Source organism: Cannabis sativa, chromosome 2, assembly GCF_029168945.1.
Source record: "Cannabis sativa cultivar Pink pepper isolate KNU-18-1 chromosome 2, ASM2916894v1, whole genome shotgun sequence".
Classification (NCBI taxonomy): domain Eukaryota; kingdom Viridiplantae; phylum Streptophyta; class Magnoliopsida; order Rosales; family Cannabaceae; genus Cannabis; species Cannabis sativa.
The window spans coordinates 6,561,425-6,584,418 of NC_083602.1; the positions used below are offsets into that span (position 1 = coordinate 6,561,425).

General features: G+C 35.4%; 3 protein-coding genes and 1 long non-coding RNA gene across 5 annotated transcripts; 2 read left to right on the forward strand and 2 right to left on the reverse strand.

The window, feature by feature from the left end:
* Nucleotides 1-8,676: 8,676 nt before the first annotated feature.
* LOC115720689 (methyl-CpG-binding domain-containing protein 11) lies at nucleotides 8,677-12,446 on the forward strand. Of its 2 annotated transcripts, XM_030649855.2 has the most exons (3): nucleotides 8,677-9,054; nucleotides 10,782-10,932; nucleotides 11,032-12,446. In XM_030649855.2, exons 1-3 carry the CDS (start codon nucleotides 8,980-8,982, stop codon nucleotides 12,168-12,170), a joined length of 1,365 nt encoding a protein of 454 aa, XP_030505715.2. In that variant the 5' UTR covers nucleotides 8,677-8,979; the 3' UTR covers nucleotides 12,171-12,446. The 2 variants fall into 2 exon arrangements, with proteins under 2 accessions (XP_030505715.2, XP_060965994.1); XM_061110011.1 differs by having other exon boundaries at nucleotides 8,721-9,054; nucleotides 10,782-12,446.
* Nucleotides 12,447-13,042: 596 nt separating this feature from the next.
* LOC115720690 (uncharacterized) lies at nucleotides 13,043-16,126 on the reverse strand. The gene is made up of 4 exons (XM_030649856.2): nucleotides 15,969-16,126; nucleotides 15,720-15,821; nucleotides 14,475-14,635; nucleotides 13,043-13,329 (listed from the first exon to the last, which is right to left on the reverse strand). The coding sequence occupies exons 1-4, from the start codon at nucleotides 16,075-16,077 to the stop codon at nucleotides 13,228-13,230; spliced, it is 474 nt and encodes a 157-aa protein (XP_030505716.2). The 5' UTR covers nucleotides 16,078-16,126; the 3' UTR covers nucleotides 13,043-13,227.
* A 4,713-nt stretch (nucleotides 16,127-20,839) lies between these two features.
* LOC133034695 (uncharacterized) lies at nucleotides 20,840-22,155 on the forward strand. The gene is made up of 3 exons (XM_061110012.1): nucleotides 20,840-21,076; nucleotides 21,184-21,252; nucleotides 21,569-22,155. Exons 1-3 carry the CDS (start codon nucleotides 20,840-20,842, stop codon nucleotides 21,701-21,703), a joined length of 441 nt encoding a protein of 146 aa, XP_060965995.1. The 3' UTR covers nucleotides 21,704-22,155.
* Nucleotides 21,393-22,269, reverse strand: LOC133034696 (uncharacterized). The gene is made up of 2 exons (XR_009686087.1): nucleotides 22,150-22,269; nucleotides 21,393-21,689 (listed from the first exon to the last, which is right to left on the reverse strand). It is a non-coding gene; the product is annotated as an uncharacterized LOC133034696 (long non-coding RNA).
* Nucleotides 22,270-22,994: the final 725 nt, after the last annotated feature.

Genomic DNA, 22,994 nt, shown 5'->3' on the forward strand with positions numbered 1-22,994 from the left:
TATTGTGCTTTGTTGACCTCCAACTTTCAGTATAAAAGCTCAACCAAATGTGAGTATGAGTAAGTTATGTCGTCCAACTTGAATGTTATATTTTCTATTCCATTAAAAACTTAATCTCTACCCTCATGCTTCCAAACACCATTATACATCAAGTAGGCGAACATAGTTGACCCTATAATGTGCAAAGAAAAAATAATTAAAAAAACTATGAAAGGCAAAAATAATTGTTGAATATAAAGAATATATGACCAATATCTGACACTATTGGGCATAATTGAGCAACAACAATCGAGCTAGTATCAGGTAACCATCAGGCAATATCATACTTTTAGGGTGTATAAGTTCAAAGAACAACTATCAAGCATGAATCAAGCACTATCGGGCCATCATCGTTCTTAAGTCAAGGGTTAATTTCATCCATAACTATCGTGCTAGTATCAGGCAACTATCATACACCTATCAAGACTTCATCCTTAACCTTCATACACTAGAACCTATGGAGCCCTTATCGTACTACCATCAAACACTATTATACAATTTTTAAAAGAAATCCAAAAAACGTAGATTTTTACCTAAACTCGATTTTCACCAAAAAAATTTAGCAAAAAATACCAACAACCCTCATATCAAACATCTAAACAACATTTTTAATCATCACAAGAACCAATAACTACAAGAGTCAAAGAAAGTCTCTTACCCATTTATTTTCTTCACCATGGACAAAAATGTGAAAAAACTTAGTGTTTCTCCTCCAATTTTCTACAATGTACCACTGATATAGTATACTTTAACCGAATGTGTATCTTCTTACAAGATTTTACTACAAAAATTTTTCACAATGTATTATGTCATAAGAGAGAATGAGAGAAAATGTATGGTGAAGATAGAAAGAGAAAGAGAATGACGAAGTGAAAAGAGTGGTTTTTTGTAGGGTCGGAAAAATAAGTAAGACACGATAACACGACTTGAAACCCGCACAAAAGTTAGCAGGTTTATGTTTACCTTAAATGGGTCGTGTTCGGATTGACTCGTCTAACCCGTTTAATAAACAGATCGTGTTCGAGTTGACACAAGTAACACGAAACTAACCTATTAATCACCTATCTAAAGTTATTTTAGTAATTTAAAAAGTCATATATGAGTCATAAGTGTGTTGAATATGTCATAAACCCATTAAACATGTCATTAATATATTAATAGGTTGACATGTTTAAACAAAATCTATTTATAAATGAGTTACACGGGTGGTGTCGGGTCAACTTGTTTATAAACGGATCGTGTTTGATTTTTATTTTTTGATACGATTACTAAACGGGTCGTGTTCAGATCAAACATATACTTGTAATACATGAGTCTCGACACGACACGATACGAATACGACCAGGGCCGGCCCTGAGGGTAGGCGGGCTAGGCGTGCGCCTCGAGCCCCCGAACGCTCAGGGCCCCGAAATTGTAAAAACAAAAAAAAATTTAATACATAGATAAACTGTTAAATAAGAAAAAAAAATATAACAAAAATTGTTTGGTGTAGTAGTAAAAGGTCTTACCTTAAAGTAAGAGGTCATGGATCAATTCCCAACCTCTACTTTTTAATTGTAGTTACGAGGGATTGAACCTTTGATCTCTTAAGAGTTTTTTAAAATTTTACCATTACACTAAGCACTAGAATTATCATTTTTATAATAGTTAAACTATATATATAGGGACCCCAAAATATGATTTCGCCTTAGGCCCCATATACCTTAGGACCGGCCCTGAATACGACCCACGACCACGAATTGCTACCTTTAATTTTTTGTTATGAGTATTTTTAGAATGAATGGAAATATGAGCACTAATTTTTAACAAATTTCAACTTTGATTTATTTTTAAATTATTGACCAATTATACAAACATGATTTATCAAATTTCCCTCCAAATACAATTTTTTTTTTAAAAGTGGTTTAAATTAGAACACTAAATTTATATTAAAAAAGGGAATAAAAGTGTATAGAGTGTTAATATAATGCTCGGTAAACAAAATAGGGATTCGGACCGAAGTGGTGATATCGTTATGATGAAAGTGTTTAAGTGAATACTCTCTAGACACTTCGACCGTCCCTGTTCTCTCTCTCTCTTGAGAACCATGCAGATGAACAGAAGCCCAGCAATCTTTTCCTTTTCACACCTATATCCTAACAGTTTCCACATTGTGAAACCCATCCCAAGTCCCAGATCTAGTGATCTTGGTGACTCCGTTCCCATTTTCTCCGTCGAACAACCCAGTTCAGTGAGCTCCAACCGCCCCTGTCGCGTCAAGAAACCGAAGCTCAACCAACCCCGTCGTATCAACATTAACTCTAAAGCCCCTCTTCACTCAGATGCAAGCTCAAGGACACTCTCAACCTTCCTCATTAATGAAACCCATTCAGGTAATCGAGTACCTTTCTCCATTTTTCTTCACTCTGTCAAATCACTTCTGTCAGAAAAGATTATAATTTGTAATTTTGCTTTTAATTACAAGCTTTACCATAAATTTCCTCCTGACCGGTCTTGTAATTGCATTTCACAAGCTAATGTGAAACCTCTTTGTGCCCAGAATTTTCAGAAATGGCTTTATTTATGTAGTATTGTGATTGTACTTGAATTTAATGGCGTTCAGTCTATTTGCTATCTGCCTATTGCCTATAGAAGACAAGATGTATATCTGTTTTCCCAATTAAATGCTACGCCTAAACTAAGGATTTTATACCCATCCCTATATATAAATATAGGAAAGACTTTCAAAGACACAGAATCCTTAGCCATTACCATTTCTATCCATTATGCTATAAAAGGCACTTTGCTTCTTTTTCTCTGTCTGTACGAAGCTCCCCAATTAGGCAAACATTCTTTGTGTCTCACCTGCGTGCGTCTCATTTGTTTCCCCCAGTGCACACACATACACTCACCCATGGATGACTTAACCACCTCTCTCTCCATTGCTCTTAACCTCACAGATACAGAAAGCACTGTCCAAACTCTCTATGAACCCATACCAGCTGATGGAAACGTGGATGAGCAACTCCCTGCTGGCCCTTTCTTTCTTGTAGCCAAACTCTACACTGTCAAAACTTTCAACAGGAAAGTTTTTATGGACAAAATGACAGACAACTGGAATAATATATCCCGTTTTCCCGTCACCATAACTGAACGTTCGAGGGGTCTTTTCCTCATTGAGTTTGGGTGTGAAGGCGATCGGCGTCGAGTTCTACTTCAGCAGCCTTGGACATATCTCAATCAGCCTATCCTTATGGATATCCCGGGCTCGGTGGATACTCTCAATGGAGACAGCCTTCTCAAAATTCCTCTTTGGGTGCAAGTCTTCAATACCCCGTTTCTCAGACGTACCGACCAACTGGCGGCCCTCGTTTCTTCATCTCTCGGACACCTCCTAGAAGTCTACCGTCCTTCTTTTCGAGAAACTTGGGGTCCTTATTTTCGCATTAGAATTATGTTCGATGTGGCACAACCACTTCCAAGAGGTGTTCCCGTTAACTTTACGGGGATAAACAAAGTGGTTTGGCTCGAACTCAAGTACGAAAATCTACCGGACATTTGCTTCTTTTGCGGTCGCATGGGTCACAGTTATAACAAAGGCTGTATTGAATACATGAAGGCCTGCGATGAAGCCCCACTGCCCCCTGAACTCAGGTATGATATCAAAACAATAACGGGCAAAGTTAAGGTTTCTACTAATCCCATGCTTTACTGTCCTGAACAGCTTACTTTCGCTACTCCTGTTGCTGAGTTCATGACCACGAATCCGGCAAGTAATGTGTGCGTTTCCATAAACGAATCCGTGCCGGCTTTTCCTACTTACACACCCCCAGACCAAAATACCACACTCGGCCAATCTCAGTTAGTTGGACTCTATAAATCCGGTCCCTCCGTCCCCTCAAATGACATTGTGCCCGAAGCTCAACTCCCAATAGCTCCCCCTCCCCAAACCGAAACCAACACACCAACTTTTACAGCTCTTTTAAGCGCCACCATGAGTACCACTAGTACCCAAACAGCCCCTCAAGCCTCGGCTTCTAGCCTCTCCTCTAACTCGCAAAGCTCAAGTACCTCCAAAGCCATTAGTACCAAGCATTGCAATGTTCCTCTCCCAATCCACATTCCGCTCCTTGATACTAGTAAGAGACTGGAGGCTATGAACTTGCACTACCATCCTGGGACGGCCACTCCATCCAGTTCCGCGGGCAAACAGAAGAAAAACAAAGTCAAAGTGAAAGAAAGGTTTAAACGACAAGCCGAAATGGTCAATGGAGAGCTTCGCCAAACTGTCAAGCGCTCTCGCTCCGAGAGCTATACCGAGCCTGGAAACTCCCCTGATAGCGCAGGCCTGGCCTTCGAGCAGGCCTGCCTGCAGCCATGAAGCTTCTCAGCTGGAATGCTCGCGGTATTGGGAGTGAACGAGCATTCCGAAACCTCTCCCGTTTAGTTTCTTCTTGTAAACCGGACATTTTGTTTGTTATGGAGTCAAGACTAGTTAAAAATGCTGTTGACAATCTTCGAATTAAATTAAAATTTGACTCTGGTCTGGAAGTCCCTAGAATAGGTAGAGGGGGTGGCCTTCTTTTGTTATGGAACAATGATGTAACTTTAACTTTGCTGTCTCAATCCATCAGTCATTTTGATTGTTATGTCTCGTTTCCTGTTGATAATAAGTTTTTTCATCTTACGTGTTTTTATGGTTCCCCATTCGTAGCCCAAAGGCCTCATACTTGGCGAATTTTAAATAGGATCGGGGATAATAATCCTACTGATCCTTGGCTTATAATTGGGGATTTTAATGCGTTCCTCAGTTTGGATGACAAGCAAGGCGGAAATCCTGACCGAGGTCCTTCCATGGACTTTCGACGCCTTCTTGATTCCTTCAATTTAGCCCCTATTGACCCCAAAGGACCCCTTCTCACATGGAACAATCATGTTGCTGCCCCCAAAAACATCCAACAACGAATAGATTGGTGCGTTGTTAACCCCGTGTGGACTAACCTTTTTCCGGACGCTCTTCTTTCCCATTTAGGTTTCTTTGGTTCCGACCATCGCGCTCTTGAACTTACCACGGAAGGAACATCCAAGCCTCCTCAGGACCACGGTCAGAAACGTTTCCTTTTTGAAAATGTCTGGCTTTCAGAGCCCAAATGGGATGATGTTGCGCTTTTGGCTTGGAAGTGCCCAACTCATAATCTTGAGATCATTCCTCGTTTGGTTGCCACTCAATCAAATTGCGCTGCCCATCTAAACGACTGGAATCACAAGAAAAATTTCCACTTCAAAAATCGCATTTCTAGCCTCGAAAAAGAACTGGAGCAAGCTAAGAATAGCTCGAATTGGGATCTCGATACGGTGAACAAAATTAAAAGTCTCCACTCTCATTTGGATGCTCTTCTTTACAAGGAGGAAACCTATTGGAAACAAAGATCGAGAACCCAGTGGTTAGCCCAGGGGGACAAAAACACAAAATTCTTTCACCGTCATGCATCCCACAGAAGGCGAATAAATAGGATTCTTAAGCTTCATAATTCCAGTGGCACTCTCCTTTCCAAGGAAGAGGACATCAATCACGAAATTGAATCCTTTTTCCAAGCGCTCTTTACATCCACCAATCCTTCTAATTCCGACATGCATCTGGCCCTTGAGGGTATCGACTCGCGCTTGACTGATAATGACAAATCTCTGCTTGATGAAATTTTCACGGTGGATGAAATTGAAAAAGCTTTCTTCCAGCTTCCGGCTGACAAAGCTCCTGGTATTGATGGCTTCAATTCTAATTTCTACAAAGCCAATTGGTCTCTCGTGAAAAATGATGTCATCTCAGCTGCTCTCAGTTTCCTGAATGAGAATGGTGACATCAGCCCTCTCAACACTACCCTCATCACCCTTATTCCGAAAGTGAAGCAGCCTCTTTCGGTGAAGGATTTTAGACCCATAAGCCTTTGTACTATCATTTACAAAATTATCTCCAAGACCATTGCAAATAGGCTTAAGCTAGTCTTAAATAAGCTGATTTCTTCTAATCAGAGTGCTTTCCTTCCTGGTAGGCTCATCTCGGACAATATCATTATTGCCCAGGAAGTAGCTCACACCATCAAACTCAAATCCCAAGGGAGAAAAGGTTGGATGGCTCTTAAGCTTGATATGGCTAAAGCCTTTGACAGGGTCGAATGGGCCTTTCTTAGTGCCATCTTAAAGAAAATGGACTTTCCCCCGCGTTTCTCTAGGCTTATCGTTGATTGCATTACGACCGCCACTTTCAAGATGAATGTTAACGGTAAAGTCTTTGGCCATATCACTCCCACCCGTGGTATTCGACAAGGGGACCCTCTCTCCCCCTATCTTTTCTTGCTCTGTGCTGAGGGTTTATCTTCTATCATTCGGCAATTTGAACGAACTGGGGATTTATCTGGATTTAAAGTTGCCCGCAGAGCTCCTCCAATCTCGCACCTTCTTTTTGCTGATGACAGTTTTCTCTTTTGTCGAGCCTCTATAACATCCTGCAACGCGATTAAGGAGGTCCTAAGCTTGTATGATCGGGCCACGGGACAAAAAGTGAATTTTGATAAATCTTCCTTGTATTTCTCCCCAAATGTTACCCTCACGGACCAGACTTTAATTTCGGATTACATGCATATTCCCGTGAAATCATCTTTTGAGAAATACTTGGGACTCCCACAACACATTGGCCGAACGAAAAAACAAGTCTTTCATTATCTCCACGACAAAGTTTGGGCTCACCTCAACAACTGGAAGCATAAAGTTTTCTCAAAAGGAGGCAAGGAAATCCTTCTTAAGTCTGTAATTCAAGCAATCCCCACCTACACAATGGCCTGCTTTCGCCTTCCTGTCTCCACTTGTCGTTCCCTTGAATCCATCATGGCTAACTTCTGGTGGGGGTTCAATGAGAACAACCGACCCAAAATTCACTGGCAAAGCTGGCCTAAGCTCTGCAAGTCTAAGAAGCATGGTGGGCTCGGCTTTCGCTCCCTCGTTCACTTCAATCAGGCTCTGCTTGCTAAACAAGCCTGGCGCATCCTCAAGCACCCAAACTCAATGGTGGCCCAAATCCTCGCGGCAAGATACCACCCGAACTCCAGTTTTATGACCTGCTCTCTCGGGCACTACCCCTCTTTTGTTTGGCGTAGCATTTTTTGGGGAAAAGAGTTATTACATAAGGGTCTAATTTCCAAAATAGGCAATGGGCAGAACACCTCTACTACTCTTGACAACTGGATTCCTGGGCATAACAGAGTCACCCCTATAGGTCCAATCCCAGATCGAGTGTCCTCCTTTATTTCACCCAATATGACCTGGGACCTTCCTAGTCTTCAGAGCTGTTTTCCATCTTATATTGTCCAAGAAATCCTAACCATTCCTCTACCCTTATCGCCCATGAATGACAACCTGATCTGGAAGCTCACTAAGTCTGGAACCTATTCTGTCAAGTCAGGTTATCATCTTAGTTTTTCCTCGACCTCGCCTCCTGATATCCCCTCCCCTTCCTCCCCATCTCCCTGGTGGAAAAACTTATGGCTTTTGCATGTTCCACCCAAGGTCAAGCATTTTGTCTACCGTGCGTCCACCAATACCCTCCCAACCAAAAAGAATCTAGCTCTTAGAACAATCCTCCCTAATTCCTTGTGTGATCGCTGTGGTCACCAAGAAGAAACTGTTTCCCATGCTCTGTTTTTCTGCAGGAACGTTCGAAGTGTCTGGAAAGGTACAGTCTTTCATAGTTATATTTACTCTTTGCCTTTCACTGTTTCTTTTCATGACATAGCACACTTGATATCTACTAAACTGATCAAAGAGGAAGTAGACTCTTTCCTCTGTATTTCTTGGCTTATTTGGCATAACAGGAATAGAGCTCTCAGGAACCAAGCGCAGGATCAAAATCATGCAATTCCCAGTCTGGCTAGCAGCTTTCTGGCAGAGTACAAAACCTCCTCCCAAGCTTCTCAGTCTCTGGGTCCAGTGACTAGGCCCCCCCCAGTCTCTGTCTGGGAGCCTCCTCCAAACGGTTGCCTCAAATTGAACACTGATGCAGCTATCCCGAAGAATAGCGCAAAAGCAGGTTTCGGAGGAGTAATTCGCAATAGTGAAGGTCAGGTGGTAGCAGCTGTAGCCAATTCTCATCTCGGCGGAGGTGATGTGGCAACCCTTGAAGCAAAAGCTCTCCTCACATCGATTAATTGGTGTATCGAAGAATGCTTTCCTATTCACCAGGTGGAGACAGATTGCAAGACGATTACTGACGCGCTCACAAGTACTAAGGAAGATCTCTCTCTTTTTGGTGACATCATTCGTCAAATTAAGGAAGCTTTATCTCTTTTCCCCAACGCTCGAGTCTCTCACATTAGTCGTTCAGCAAATGCCATGGCTCATCATTTCGCTAAGTGGGCAGTGGGGTTAGATGAAGCAGCAATTTGGATTGGCGATGACCCCTGCAATTTAGTTTCTTTTCTTTCCCTCTAAGGGCATCCCTCTCTTCAAAAAAAAAAAAAAAAAAAAAAAAAAGATATCGTTATCCGTAATGTAAGATTACACGTGTCAAGATCAAAACGGTCGATCTCCACCATTCTGTCGGCTACTGTTCACTGATCCAACAACTTTGGGAGCAAACGACTCTACTATCTCCTCTATCTACCCAGAAAGAAACACAGTTTTAATTTTCCGGACGCAACTCGAGTATTCAATTTCACTTAAGACAGTGCGCGTGAAGTCCGGCCTCAACGCGCCCATTCATATAGCGAGAACCAACACCAACTTCCCCTTACTATAAATACATAATCTCGTCTATTGAATCTTCTTTTTCTAGTTTTCGCGTGCAATTGTTTTCGCTTTTCTCATATCTAGAAAATTTTGTATTTTTGTGCGTAGATTAGAGAGAGAGAGAGAGAAAGAGGAGAGAGAGGAGGTAAGAGCGGGAACTTCACGAGTCGAAACTCGAAAAAAATGGCGACCATGGCGGAGAACAAGGATGAAAAAGGCTCGATCGACCTTCCAGCACCTGAAGGCTGGGCCAAGAAGGTTCGGTTCTCTTCTTCGTTTCTCTTTTTCTCACTCTTTGATTTCAAACTTTTTTGGTTTCATTTTAGCCCTAATTTGTTTTCCTGCAACTTATTTGTCCGAATTTTCTTTTCTATTTGTACTGGTATTGTTGGATTTTTGTCTTTCTTTAGTGAGTTATTCGTAGCTATTTTTGTTTCGGTCTGAAGATTCACTTGTGTACTGTAATTAACGAATTTTAAATGTTTTGGGGTTAGGAGCTGAAATTAGCGGTTGAGGATTTGATTTGTGTTCGATTTTGTTAATTTTTTGAAGTTTGTTTTAATATTTTCGGTAATTATTATATCTATAAATTAAATGCAGTTGAGATAATTTTGTTATTTTTTTTTTCTTACAATACAAATTATTTCTTTCATAATTACGTCTAAATTAGTTTTGGGATAAATCTCGTCGTACTCTTGTATGACGCATTTCTGTAAGACCTTTATTTTTTAATTTAAAGTAAAAAAAAAATATAAATTGAATTTTTATCTTTATTTGTTGTACGTTTAAGTTTTGACCTTGCAATTTGACTTTTTAGGGTTTTTTTTTTCATCTTTTCTTGAACAGTAGTGGTTTTTTTTTTTTCATCCTGACCTTGTTTAGTTAGGATCTCTGCTTTAAATTTTATATCAGGAAAAAAAATGGTTGTTATGGAATCTTTTACTGCTTCGCGTTAAATGCAACCTTTATTGGAAAAAACATCAGTGTGTTTCCTTTCTATTCTCGTTAAGCTGATGGGATTGACAATTGTTCCTGGTGTGACCCGCCTTAGCATTTCTTTTTTTGGGAAAATAGATATATGTGAAATAGTGATGCATGTTGGATTTTTTCGATTCTGGATCACTCTAAAGAATTAATGTGCTTGAATGGAGATTTGAGTAATATTTTTGATTATTCTTCTGGTGAAGTCATTAATCTCATTCCCTGTGGCTATTTTTTCTCTGATACATCAGTGTTCATATGAAAATATAATATTAATTGGTGTTTTGATTTCTAGAGAAGGAAGTGGATTACCAATTTATCATATCATGGATAAATTCCAATGTATTTCAGCGGGTTTTAGTTAAAGGTCCAGAGAGGAGATTCTGCTAGTCTGTTCTGATTTACAAACAAACCCTGCTGATGTTCTCTTTGCAGGATCATATTTTATGGGTGTATCCTAATAATCTATTTTCTACTGCCACCTCTGAAAGAATTTTTAGGAAAAAAAGTGAAGGGAGATGATGGATATTGTGTTTTATTTACTATATGGCAGCTTCCTTTTTGCCCTGTAAATTGGTAATTGTTTCTTGGTTTCTGCTTCTGTATCCAAAACTGTTCCTCTCTCTGCAAGTTTACAATGTCAAAAGTGTGTTTATAATAATGCCATTTCTTAACTAAATAACAGAACAGAATCCGTTTAAACCCCTATACATTTAAATGCAGTGTGTTGGATTGAAGTTTGTGTGGATAGCCTTTATTCATTGTCCTGTTATATCACACTTGGTACACGGACTACTACACCCTGAGTTGTAGTTAGGTTTAACAATTTAAAATGTTCCCTTCAACAATTAAAAAAAAAAGATTAAGAATGCAGGAAGGATATACAAATGAATCTTGCTTGTAACTGATTGATGTCTTACCTTATGTGTATAATTAGCAATAATATTCTCTGTCATCATTATTAATACTAATTTCTTGTTCTACTTTTTACTTCTATTCTTTAGCTAATGGCAAAAAAAACTGGGACACCAAGGAGAAATGAGATAATATTTATTGCACCTACAGGGGAAACAATTAAGAGTAAGAAACAACTAGATAAATATCTCAAGTCTCATCCTGGAGGCCCCCCTATTTCTGAGTTCAATTGGAGCACAGGTTTTTTCCTTTTTTCTTCCTATCTTCAAATTGATGTGTGCACTTTTAAATTGAGCAAAGATCTATATCTAGTGAAGTTACTATGCAATCTCTGTACAGGTGAAACTCCAAGGCGTTCTAGAAGATTAAGCGAAAAATCAAAAGTAAGTGAGACAGAATCACCAGAAAATGAGCCTCCCCAGAAAAAGCATAAAAAATCAGGTTCCAAGCAGGAAGAAAAGGATAATGAAGATGGGGACGAAGAGGTAGTTGAATCAAAGGACGAAACTAGTGTAAAGGAGGAAAGTGAAGCAGGTAAAGATGTGGAAATGAAAGAAGTAGATGCAGGGGATGCTAGCAAAGTTTCTACTGAGGATGCTGTTGCTGTCAGCAAAGGAGACGATTCGAAGGAGGATGCGGTTACTGCTATATCTGATGACAACATCACAGAACCAAAAGCTGAGAATCAGGAAACTACTAACAAGACTATTGATGAAGAGAAAGAACAGGTTGCAAATGACCCATCTACAGCAGAAGAATTGAAGGAAGAAGCTGAAAAGGTCCCATCTACAGCAGAAGAATTGAAGGAAGAAACTGAAAAGGACCCATCTACAGCAGAAGCACTGGAGGAAGAAGCTGAAAAGGAAAAAGAGCCTGAAGCTCCATCAGATCTCTCCCATCAGGTTGAGGCGGTCCCAGTGCCTACACCAGTAGCAGATGTGCTAGTATCAGAAGACGTGGAGGTAGCTGATGAGCCTGCGGTTGAGGTTGAAGAAGGTAATGAGACACAACCACTTGAGAAAGCTGAGCAAGATGTAATGGAAGCAGTTTTTGAGGCCGCTGATGAAAATGAAGCGCTAGTATTAGAGGACGTGGAAGAGGTAGCTTATGAGCAGGCACTTGAGGTTGGAGAACGTAATGAGACAGAACCACTTGAGAAAGCTGAGCAAGATGTAATGGAAGCAGTATTTGAGGCTGCTGATGAACACGAAGCGCTAGTATCAGAGGACGTGGAAGTGGTAGCTGGTGAGCAGGCACTTGAGGTTGAAGAACATAATGAGACAGAAGCACTTGAGAAAGCTGAGCAAGATGTAATGGAAGCAGTTTTTGAGGCTGCTGATGAAAATGAAGAAAAGAAACCAGAGGAGGAGAAAGCTGGGGTCTTCACCCCAAAACTGACTAGCGATGAAAACTCAAATTATTCGGTAAACCTTGAGGAGAAGATGTCACAGGAGCCCAAGGCTTCACAAGTTAGTTGATGAAACCTATAAATAGGCCACTTTACTTCTCTTTAATATTTTTTTTTTGTGGAAGACAATTATTATGTTTCCAGTTAGGATATCTTACTGACAGAGACAGTAATATATGTTTCTGGTTTAATTAGGCGCATTAGGGTCTCAGTTCATTGGGATGGTTAGTAGAAACCCGTTACTTTTATTTTCTTCCTTAGTGCTTTGACACACCTTTATTTCTAACTTGTGACACACTATTCATTTACCGTACCATTTGGTGATTTAATCGATACTTTATATCAATGTTTGGCTATTTCTATTATTAGTGTTGTGAATCACTTGATTCTGCTCTGCTACTGTATTTTTCTTTCCATAAATTGGTTCCTAGTACTTACTATTATCGGCAAAATGTACAACAGATATGAAAGTGTTGAATATTAAATCTGTTTTATTATGTAACTTTACTTTATGACAGTTCACAACAAAAATTGGATTATATTACATGATTGATTAAAGAAATTCTCTTTGGGACGAGCAAGGTGTATTGAAAAGTTGTACTCCCTCAAGTTTCTAGTGACAATCCATTGCTTATATTTACTCCAAATAGTCTTGGCAAACGAAGATTAAGATGAGATTCAACATTTTTAAACTACGAAACACTCTATTTCTATTTCGGTTGTAAGTGTAACTAACCCGCTATGAAAAATATGACCGAAAGAAAAAGTAAAAAAAGAGCTCCACTATTGGGACAGAACAAGCAGAAGTCAAGATGAAAGGCCCGAGTTATTTACAGGACTTACAGAAATGAGTGGTTTCTGCAATTTATTGCCATCAATGGCAGATTCAGATTTGCCATTCTAATGCACCAGGATGCTATTTGGGATCACTAGTGGTATTGGTTATGTATAACTTCTTACATTCAAATTATTTACTTAATTTATTTAAATATCAACTTGTCCAAAGAGTAGACAGGCACAAAATTTACAGCGGATTTTATGCAATTGTATATAAAAAAAATCCCCTTTTGTGCACTTTACTTAACATATCATAGAAACCACGTTCTTACCAAGTCGCATGCCAGCACTTAATTATCAGAGACAGGAAATAGGCTGATTTTGAAATTGAACTTTATACAAGTCAACAATTGATTTTTATTTTCCATTGTCATCTTCAGAGTGTAGGAGCCCTGTAAATTAGGAAACAATTTCAGCCCATGGTACACACCAGAGAAATTAGTAATTGGTCATATTCTCTTATATTTTACCACAACTTTAACTTCCAAATTTTATTTAACAATGCAATGCAGGTTACAAAATGTAAACCTCAAATCAGAGACATGCATGTATATGTGTATGTGTATGTGTAAATCCAAGATAAACAACTTCACATGATAACCACACTTGATACATTTTAAATGCCCCGAGCATCTCTTTCTAGTCCCTCGAAATTTTGTTTCATGCAAAAATGTCAGAATTGTTTTAAGATGTGTTCTATTGGCTTGTTACAACTTACAACCACTTGGGTAGAATCAACTCCAAAAAGACTAATCTATGAGAGAAGGGTACAAGACCATCAGATGAGGCTGCCTGATCTAAGTGATTATAAACCTCCAACCATACCAATTGTTACAATTTCTTGACTAGAACTCACTCCTAAAAGACTAGCCTATGCGAGGAGGATACCCAAGTGTTCATAAACTACCATCAATTTCATACGCATTCAACAAGGGATCCAAATAGTGTTCTATTGGTTTCATTTTAATTTTTCAGGCCTGTTTATAAGCAATTGAACTCATGAATCTATAATAACATGCTACCAGAGGTTCCACAACTATTTATGTATTCACATCTGTTTCACTATTTTAGCATTTTCATTTAAATTGCAAATGTTAACACCCTATAATTGGTTTCGGTCATTAAGAAACCCCCCCTTTATGGTCTGAAAGGATTTTAGTATTTACTGCATTGGCTTTATTTACACCAGTAGGCTTTCCGTCATCAAAACAAAATTTTTGGTTGGTTTCGGCTCACCTTCTGAGGATGAAAAATAATATGAAATGGGAGTTTTTCGGTTGAATATAGGACAGGATTTCATTGTTTTTTAAACTACCTAAGATTTTTATCTTTCTTTTATAGTTTGAAATATGTTTGAGTAACAATCTTTATCCTAGATTAAGATTCAACAATTAATAACTAACCCCTTTCAGCAACCACAGCTCTTATTAATTTTTTTTATTTGATCACATAGAAAACAAGATTGAGCAAAATATTTCAGTGTAAAACAGCAGGATTAAACTACCTGTATTAGTTATTTAAGCCTAGTGAAACTTACAGGTGGAGCAAATCCAGGTAAAGTTTGAGAGTGGGAGAGCACAAAGTTTCCAGCTGCAATAGGACAGGAAATCTCCTCGCACAGATTGTGGGTTTCTGTATGTACTTGCAGTCCAAAATAAGAAACTTTGATCACTACTTTTCCCCCAGGGATATCTTGACCTGAATGCAATTACAGTGTAAATTAGATAGCATGCCCAAGGTTATCTCTAGAAATTACTATCACAAAAGGCAGCTCTACTCTATAATATGTAATGATTTGACCATGACTAAAACTCTGAAATCCCCTATTTTATCGTGAGTATTTTCATCTCAGTTCAGTAGTCCAAGCCACAAAAAATGGAAACTTAGGCTTTAAGAACAAACACAGTGATTTGCATCAAGTATGAATACTTAGGTCCTTCTCAGTTTTCTGTCTTTAGAGTGCAGACCATAACCAAAAGAACGCCTACATATACCAACAACAAACGAACACACACACTGACTGTAAATGAACTACAAAACATTGAGAGTCGAACTTTAATTCTTTTCATTAATCAAATGCTCAAATGCCCAACTCCATACTCAATTTAGCACCCTCTTTCAAGTTGATGTAAATGAGGGTAGGAGGAACTTGGACAAACCTTCAAAAGAGAGCAGTTAGTGAATAGGGAAACCTGATTATTGCTATCTCTTTTGAGCATGTCCTGAGCCATTACCCTCCACAACCGTTCTAAACTAGTCAACAATGTAAAGCTCACACCCTTTAATTGTTTTTTCATTTGCAACATGCAGTCATAAAAGAAAGCAATTAGTCTTATTTCATGCTGCACTCTCATACTTGTATACAGTTCACAAAACTAACCCGAGGTTTTAAGGCAATTCGAATGGCGAAAAACGGTAACCTCAAGTTTTGCAGGCTGATGTTTACTTCTTTTATATAATTAAAATAGAAAAGCTAGATGCAATTAACACCAGAATCAGGATCAAACTAGATACAGTAAATAATGATGAAAGAAGCTAAAACAATTAATTATCTAACCCTAAATGCAAACCCCACTTCATTACATATTTATATATATACATTTTCTTATTATTAGATTCCAGACCCAACCAATGCTGAGATTATGGCAACTCCCAAGAATTAGTAGCAATGCAAAAATTTGAACTTTTCAATTTCTGTGTTATGTAAACATGCTTTAAGCAGATAAAGAATGTAGAACACAAAGCATAAACTAAATCGAAGCATTTGATCAATGGTTTTCACCTGTTGAGGCTGATATAATGAAGCTAACTGGCTTGCCTATTATCACAGGATCAGGGGAAATCTCTACTCCATGGACCTTAATAGCATAGTCAATTTTATTATCTGCAATTTTAAATTACAATTCCAAGAAGAAAAATAATTAAATATACAAATTTATCGAATGTTTTACAAAAACAGCTATTCTATTCAAGAAGGTTATTACACTCTCACACACACACACACATAAATGAAGATTGAAAAGAGAAATACCACAGTGTTTGACATCGGTAGCTGTAATTGGATGAAAAATCAGCAAAAGAGTGGGGCAGAGCACAACAAAGGTGAGGTTAAAATTCTTCAAGCGAAACAGTGAAGCCATGAGTGAACTTATAGTCCCAATCCCACTCTCCTAGACCAAACAAGCAACATATAAGCCATAATAATAATAATAATAATAATAATAATAATAATAATTTAATGGGAAAATCATTAATTCACATTAATTTTTTATTTACTTTTTAAAATATATATTTTTAAAAACTTCTACGTGCACATTATATTTTTAGTATTTTTGTTATAAAATAATATAAAATAGAGAAATAAATAAAGAAAGAGAGAAATCAAAGAGAATAAGAAAGTGAATGAGAATTTTTTTAGTAGTCTATTCCAATAAGTTAAACCCATAAAGGAATAAAAAATTAAGTGAATGACATAAAAGGAAATACAAAAGAAGAGAAATTAAAGAGAATGAGAATTTTTTAGTAGTCTATTCCAATAGGTTAAACTCCTTTTTATATAAAAATATGGAATAAAAAATTAAGTGAATGAAATAAAAGGAAATACAATAGTATTTATGGTAATAAATGATTTGTGTGATTTGAATATCCATATATATAATATTTTACAGAATAATTAGCATATTTGCTCCCTGAACTTTCGGTACTACTTAGTTTTGTCCCTTAAAATATACGGCATGTTAAAAATTCTCCTTAAAATATAACATTTACATAATTATGCCAATTCTGTTAAGTTCTGTAATCTTTACCGTTAAAAATTAGCATTTTTACTCTCTAAACTTTGATTAATATGAAATTTTGCCCCTTTTATTTAAAAAAATAATTTTAAAAATTATAATATTCTATTAATTTAAAAAAAAATAAAAATTATTAAAAAACTGACAAAAATATTAAATTAATTAAAAAATATTAATTTTACTTAAAAAAAATTATATTATTCTTAAAAAATATTTTTAAACTTTATTTTATTTATAAACACGTATCTTAAAAAATCAAACAAAAATTATTGACAATCTAATAAATTATTTAAATAAACTAAGATTTTTTGAAGAATAAAAAATCAAACTTATTTATATTTATAAATTCATATCTTAATAAATAAAGAAAAATAATTAAAAATTCAATAAAAATATAAAATTATTTTGAAAAAAAAAACTATAAGTTAAACTAAAAAATGTCATGTTTACTTAAACAAACCTACATTTTTAGAAAAATAAAATATAGTCAACAAAAATTAATTTTTATAAAAATTAAATTTTTTTAGTTTTTTAAATATCTAAATGAATTTTTAAATAAAAAATAAATAATTTTTTAAATGGCTTAATTAGTTTTAAAATTTTGTTTATTTTTTAATTTTCTTAATCATTCAAATAACCTTTTCTTAAGATCTACGTTAATTTTTTGAGATTTACTAAAAAAATGTTGAATTTTTTTCATTTTTATTCTGAGGGGGTACAATTTGATAGTTGTCGAAGTTTAGGGGGCAAAGTTGCTAATTTTAAAAGACACGTCAGTATTTAAACGGAACAATGAGACGGAACCTAACAGAAGGACTAAATTTTTGTATGTTTAAAAGTTCAAGGGGGATTCTTAACAAGTTGTATATTTTAAGGGCCAAAATCAATATTGTCGAAAGTTCAGGAGGAGAAATTGCTAATTATTCTATTTTATAATACTCTCCCTTGAATATTCAATATAACTGTCTCATTAAAAATTTTGCTAGAAAACTTAATAGGATAAAAACTCGGTTAAGAAAAAAAAGTGTAGTATAAATTAACTCCCCTTTATTTAGGCATTCGTAGAAATATTCTCATCAATGAATCCCAATCTTATGAACTATCTTCTCGAATATGTTGACACTTGATTGAATATGTTGGATATCAATATGCATTCTCTTGAAATGTATTAAGAAAAATTTAGTGAAAATATCTTTGGTTCTATCTCCTTTATTATAGTTTTAGTTGAGCAATGCATTTCACCTTATCTTCATAGAGAATTGCTAATGTTGATATTAGGGGTATTCATCAAACCGCTTAAATTGCCCGCACCACACCGCACCGCAAAAAAAATGTGGTTTGAAATTCTTTGCGGTGCAGTCGCGGTTTGAATTTTTCTTAAACTGCGCAGTGCGGTGCAATTTGCGGTTTCGAATTGTTAATATGCGGTTCAAACCGCACCGCACTTTATAAAAATACCAATTTTTATATTTATTTAGGTCCAATATGTGAATGTCCAACCCAAAGCCCACTAATTATTGTATTGTTAAAACTTAATTTTTTTTTTCATATTTATTTTCAAGTCTTATGGTATTTTTGACAAGTGTTACTTAAACTTTGTTGTATTTGTGATAGTTTAATTATTTGGTGATAGTCCAAACCGCAAAAACTGCACTGCACCGCACCATTTTTTACGGTGCGGGTTTTGCAGTTTTTAATTTCGCGGTGCGGGTGCAATTTGAAAAATTAGAAAAATCGCATGTGCAAATTGGTTTGAAAAAAAGGTCAAAAATGCACCACCCGCACCACGAATACCCCGTGTTGATATATGTTTTTTCGAATATATTATCGCAATGATCTCACTTCCACACATTCTCTACTTGTTTCATAAAGTACAAGTATATTAGTATGATTTAAAGTTGTCTCGTTAAAAAGCTTGTTAGGAAAACCCAGTAGAAAAAAAAAACCTGAGTTATGAAAAAAAGTGCAAGACATATTATGTCATATTCATAATTATTTGCAAGTTGCCTCATTAAAAATCTTATTAGGAAAATCCAGTGGGACAAACCTGAGCTAAGAGAAAAGAGTGCAACATGCATATGTCCCCCCCTCATGTACATATGATCCACAATTATTTTGGCGTTAATATACCTCATAAGATTATTGTTATCACTTTTAAAATATCACCATATATTATCTATGACCATATATTTACTATAACTCTTCTAGAATATGTGTGGACCTCTAAATTATGGATGAGGGGTTCCTAGAACATCAATATTCATCCAACTTATTGAATCATTCATGCATATGTATATACAATATTTTTCATTCGGAATTTTGAAATAAGTAATATGAACATAAAACATTAATGATAATATAAATTTTTATTTACGATAATAATGGTACTCCAAGACCATATATTTATTTCATTCTTATTGTATGATTAAATTTTCATATCAAATTATCATATATCTATAATTCTTGATGCATATGAAGTATTTCAGGACTTCTCTATTACTTATGAACAAACTATATACATTAAATATTTTTTAATATACAAAAAGAAATAAAAGTTTATTCTTCAGTCATTTATAATATAATAAAAAACTCTTCAAGAACCTATCACAACGTATAATTTGTGAATTTATATTGTATAGACAATCATACATATTTTTCAAATAATAATTTACTTACATATCTTTAAATCATACAAAGATATTTGTCATATAGTGAGTGCGACTTTAAATTTATATCACTTAAGATATGTATTAATTTCTTCTAGAATTAGTTGGGAAATTTGAATTAATATTCAACATTTGGGAAAAATTCGTACACTAAACCTAAATATATCAAAATTAGTTAGATAGGCCACTTTTTCATCAAATCCAAAAACACCCCTCCTCTCTCTCTTCCTCTATTCTCTTTGTTTCTCTCACTCTCTTCTTCTCACGCACACAAAGACCCTAGCAACCCACGACTACCAACCACCGCGCCTTTAACCGAAAACCACCAACCCACCGACAACTACCAATCCAAGACCCAACATCTTCGAACCATGACCACCGTGCCATGACTGTAAGTTTTCTATTTCATTTTATTTATATGCTGTGTGATTTAGGGTTGAAATGTATGATTTTATTTATAGGTTTATTAATTTAAGAATAAATTGTATGATTAATGTCTATTATCTATAAGTTGATGTTAGATTTAGGGTTGAAAACAGTTAGATTTGTGTTTTGGGTAGAAAACTGGTTTTTTTGCCAAGCTCGATGGTGGTCTGATGCCTTCTTGTTGTTAAATTGAGTAAAGGTTGAAGACAAAGGTCCAATGGTGGCCCGATGCTTTCTATAAATGTAGGATATGGTCCGATGATACTCTGATGGTAGTCGGATAGTGGTTCGATACCTTCTTGATGAGCTTCATGAATAGAGCTTAACATCTATAATGTAGAATATGACTTGATGGTGGTCCGATAGTGGTCTGATGTTACTATTTTCTTCTGTATAATAATAATAATAATAATAATAATAATAATAATAATAATAATAATAATAATAATAATAATAAATAGTATAATTTAATAGGAAAATCATAAATTCACATTAATTTTTTATTTAGTTTTTATTTTTAGAAACTTCTTTGTGCACATTATACTTTTAGTGTTTTTATTATGAAATAATAACAGAGAAAGAAATAAGAGAAGAGAGAAGACTAAGAGAAGAAGTAAATGTGAATTTTTTATTGAGATTTTTACGCTTGATGTCACTTTTTACCTTTTTTTTACACTTTTATTTATTCTCAATTATTTAAACCTTTTTACATTTTTTATTTTTCAATTTTACTTTTTCAAAAGTTCAATAATTACAAATATACCTTTACCATGCATATGTCATGTTTTATCCATTCTTACACCCCACCTCCTCCATATCTGCCCTATTCTTCTTCTCTTTTTTTTTTTTTTTCTCTGTTTCTCTTTCCTCTGTTCTTCAACCTCCATAGCCCACGATCACCCAGTCGAAGCCCTTACCCACATTTTTTCTCAACCTCCCATCTATGCCACTATCTCCATTTTGTTCGATAATCTCTGTAAGTTCTTCCTCCCCCATTGTGTTCTCTTCTTCTATAAATGACCACCACTAGAAGTGGTTCGAAGTCCCCATCTCCAGCTAAAAAAAATTCTAAAAATTCAAAGAAACCTCCTAAAAATTCATATAAAGTTGATCTTAAGATGGGTTTGAAGCGCATTGCTAAGAAAGTAATGGGTGATGTTTCAGAGCCATCTGCTACTAAGAAAAGACCCATTCCAAATAAGGTCGAGTCTCGTAAGGCAAAGAGAGCGAAACCTTCGAAGTCTACAAAGGATGTAAATTTGGTTTTGTTGTTTTTCAATTTTTGTTTAGTTTTTTTCTAGTTGTTGTGTTTTTTCGTATTACATTTTGTGTTTTAAAATTTCCCCCCTTGTTGTTCTAGGTTATATCCGATTCTGATTTTGAGAACGAAATGCATGATGGGAGAGAAAAGCCTAAAGTTAAATCCAAGGTATTATTACCTTGATTTTTATCATTTTATTGAGTTTGTTTTTACAGTAACTATTTTGTTTTTTTTTTGTCAATGTTTTACTCGTTTATCATGACGGTTTTATGTATTCTGTCATTCTTTTTGTATTTCTTTTATGTATTTTTGTTGATGTTATTTTTGTGTTGTTATTGAGTTTTTTTTTAGTTGTTTTTATATTCATCTATTGCTGTAGTTTTTTCTTTGTTGTTTTCTGGTTGTTGTATGGTTGATTATGATGTCACGGTCCCTGTTCCTAGAAAAAATGTATCGTCTTGAACTGATCCAATTGTGTGCGCAGATAGTTGTTGCTTGGAAGTTGTTGCCGGGTTGTTTCCAGATTGCTGCAAATCTGCCTGTGCTGAGTTGTTGTCATCCCAATGCCCATTGCTCTGTACCAAAATTTGTAATGGTTCCGTATCCTGAAATAATGTAAATTATTTATTTATTTCAATTTCAGAAGTTGCAAACAACTATTTCAATCTGGCAAAACAACTACTAAACAACTCTTTCTAACAACAACATTTGCAGATAGCATTTTGATCTGGACGACTATTTTAATCTGTCAAATCAACTATTAAACAACTATTTTAAAGCATTCAGTAATTAATAAGAATAGATTCATCATTTCTCGTTTGCAGATCACAAACAACCATTATTTTACTGGAAAACAACTTATAAACAACTGTTTGCAGATTAAAACTCTGTAGCATATAATTATATGCATTAATATTTGTTTTATGCAAACCGTTGTTGTTTTTTGTTCAAATTCACCAATATTTTATTATTATTTCAATTTATTCTAGTTTTCCTCAATTAATAACAAATTCTCATTTATGTAGAATAAAAGATTGGAAGATGTTCATGAAGAAATTGTATTACCTTCAATTATTTCTCTGATTCAATCATGGGTGAGTTTCAATGATTACAGATCTCCTTCTCTTCGATTCTTCTCCTCTGAACGCGTTGGGCTTTTGACTGAATGTTGTTTTTGAGTTTTTTTTTTTTTTGTACAACAATGGAGGTTGGATAATTTTTTTTCCCTTTTTGTATTTGGATTTTCGGGATCTGAGTAGTTTTTCTTTGAGATCTACATTTTTTTAGATATGATTTTCCTAGTTTTGGAATGAAAATGGTTGAAAATGGTTGTTGGGGTTCTACAGCTGGGTCACGAAGAAGGAGGATCCCCTCTGTTTTTTTTTTTCGCAGGTATTTTTGTAAATAACAACTTTTAGTTTCTATTTTTGTTTATTTTCTCTATGTAGGTCATAAATGTAAATTTTTTCCATTTTCAGTTTATTATAGAAAAAATCCCTTTTTTATTAGTTTATTGCAATAGGTTGAATCTTTATTTATACAAAACTATGGCTAAAATAATAGAAAATTAAATCAATAAAATAAAATAAAATAAAATACAATAATATTAATGGTAATAATTGATTTGGGTGATTTGAACATCTATATATAGGGTAAATATTATTTTGGACTCTGTGTTTTGCAAAAGTTACTAATTAGACCATCTATTTTGTTAAATGACAAAATAGACCCTATATTTTCTAAAATGGTAAAAATAGGACTCTGAGCTCAATTTTTAACAATTTTATTTTTAATATAACAACTTTAAGACAATTTCTAACACAAACAGATACAAAAAAATGTAACTTATTTTGTCATAACATCTTTAGATTAGATTATTATTAAGTTTTATTTTGACAAAAAAATCAGTT

Excerpts from the sequence above, each read along its gene's own strand:
- LOC115720689 (XM_061110011.1), top strand. The coding sequence starts at position 8,980 with ATGGCGACCATGGCGGAGAACAAGGATGAAAAAGGCTCGATCGACCTT. Across the intron at positions 9,055-10,781 it reads CTGAAGGCTGGGCCAAGAAG|CTAATGGCAAAAAAAACTGG; the intron begins GTTCGGTTCTCT and ends TCTATTCTTTAG.
- LOC115720690 (XM_030649856.2), bottom strand. The coding sequence starts at position 16,077 with ATGGCTTCACTGTTTCGCTTGAAGAATTTTAACCTCACCTTTGTTGTG. Across the intron at positions 15,822-15,968 it reads TACCGATGTCAAACACTGTG|ATAATAAAATTGACTATGCT; the intron begins GTATTTCTCTTT and ends TTAAAATTGCAG. Across the intron at positions 13,330-14,474 it reads TACCTGGATTTGCTCCACCT|GGCTCCTACACTCTGAAGAT; the intron begins GTAAGTTTCACT and ends CCTAATTTACAG.
- LOC133034695 (XM_061110012.1), top strand. The coding sequence starts at position 20,840 with ATGACCACCACTAGAAGTGGTTCGAAGTCCCCATCTCCAGCTAAAAAA. Across the intron at positions 21,077-21,183 it reads CTTCGAAGTCTACAAAGGAT|GTTATATCCGATTCTGATTT; the intron begins GTAAATTTGGTT and ends TTGTTGTTCTAG. Across the intron at positions 21,253-21,568 it reads AGCCTAAAGTTAAATCCAAG|ATAGTTGTTGCTTGGAAGTT; the intron begins GTATTATTACCT and ends TTGTGTGCGCAG.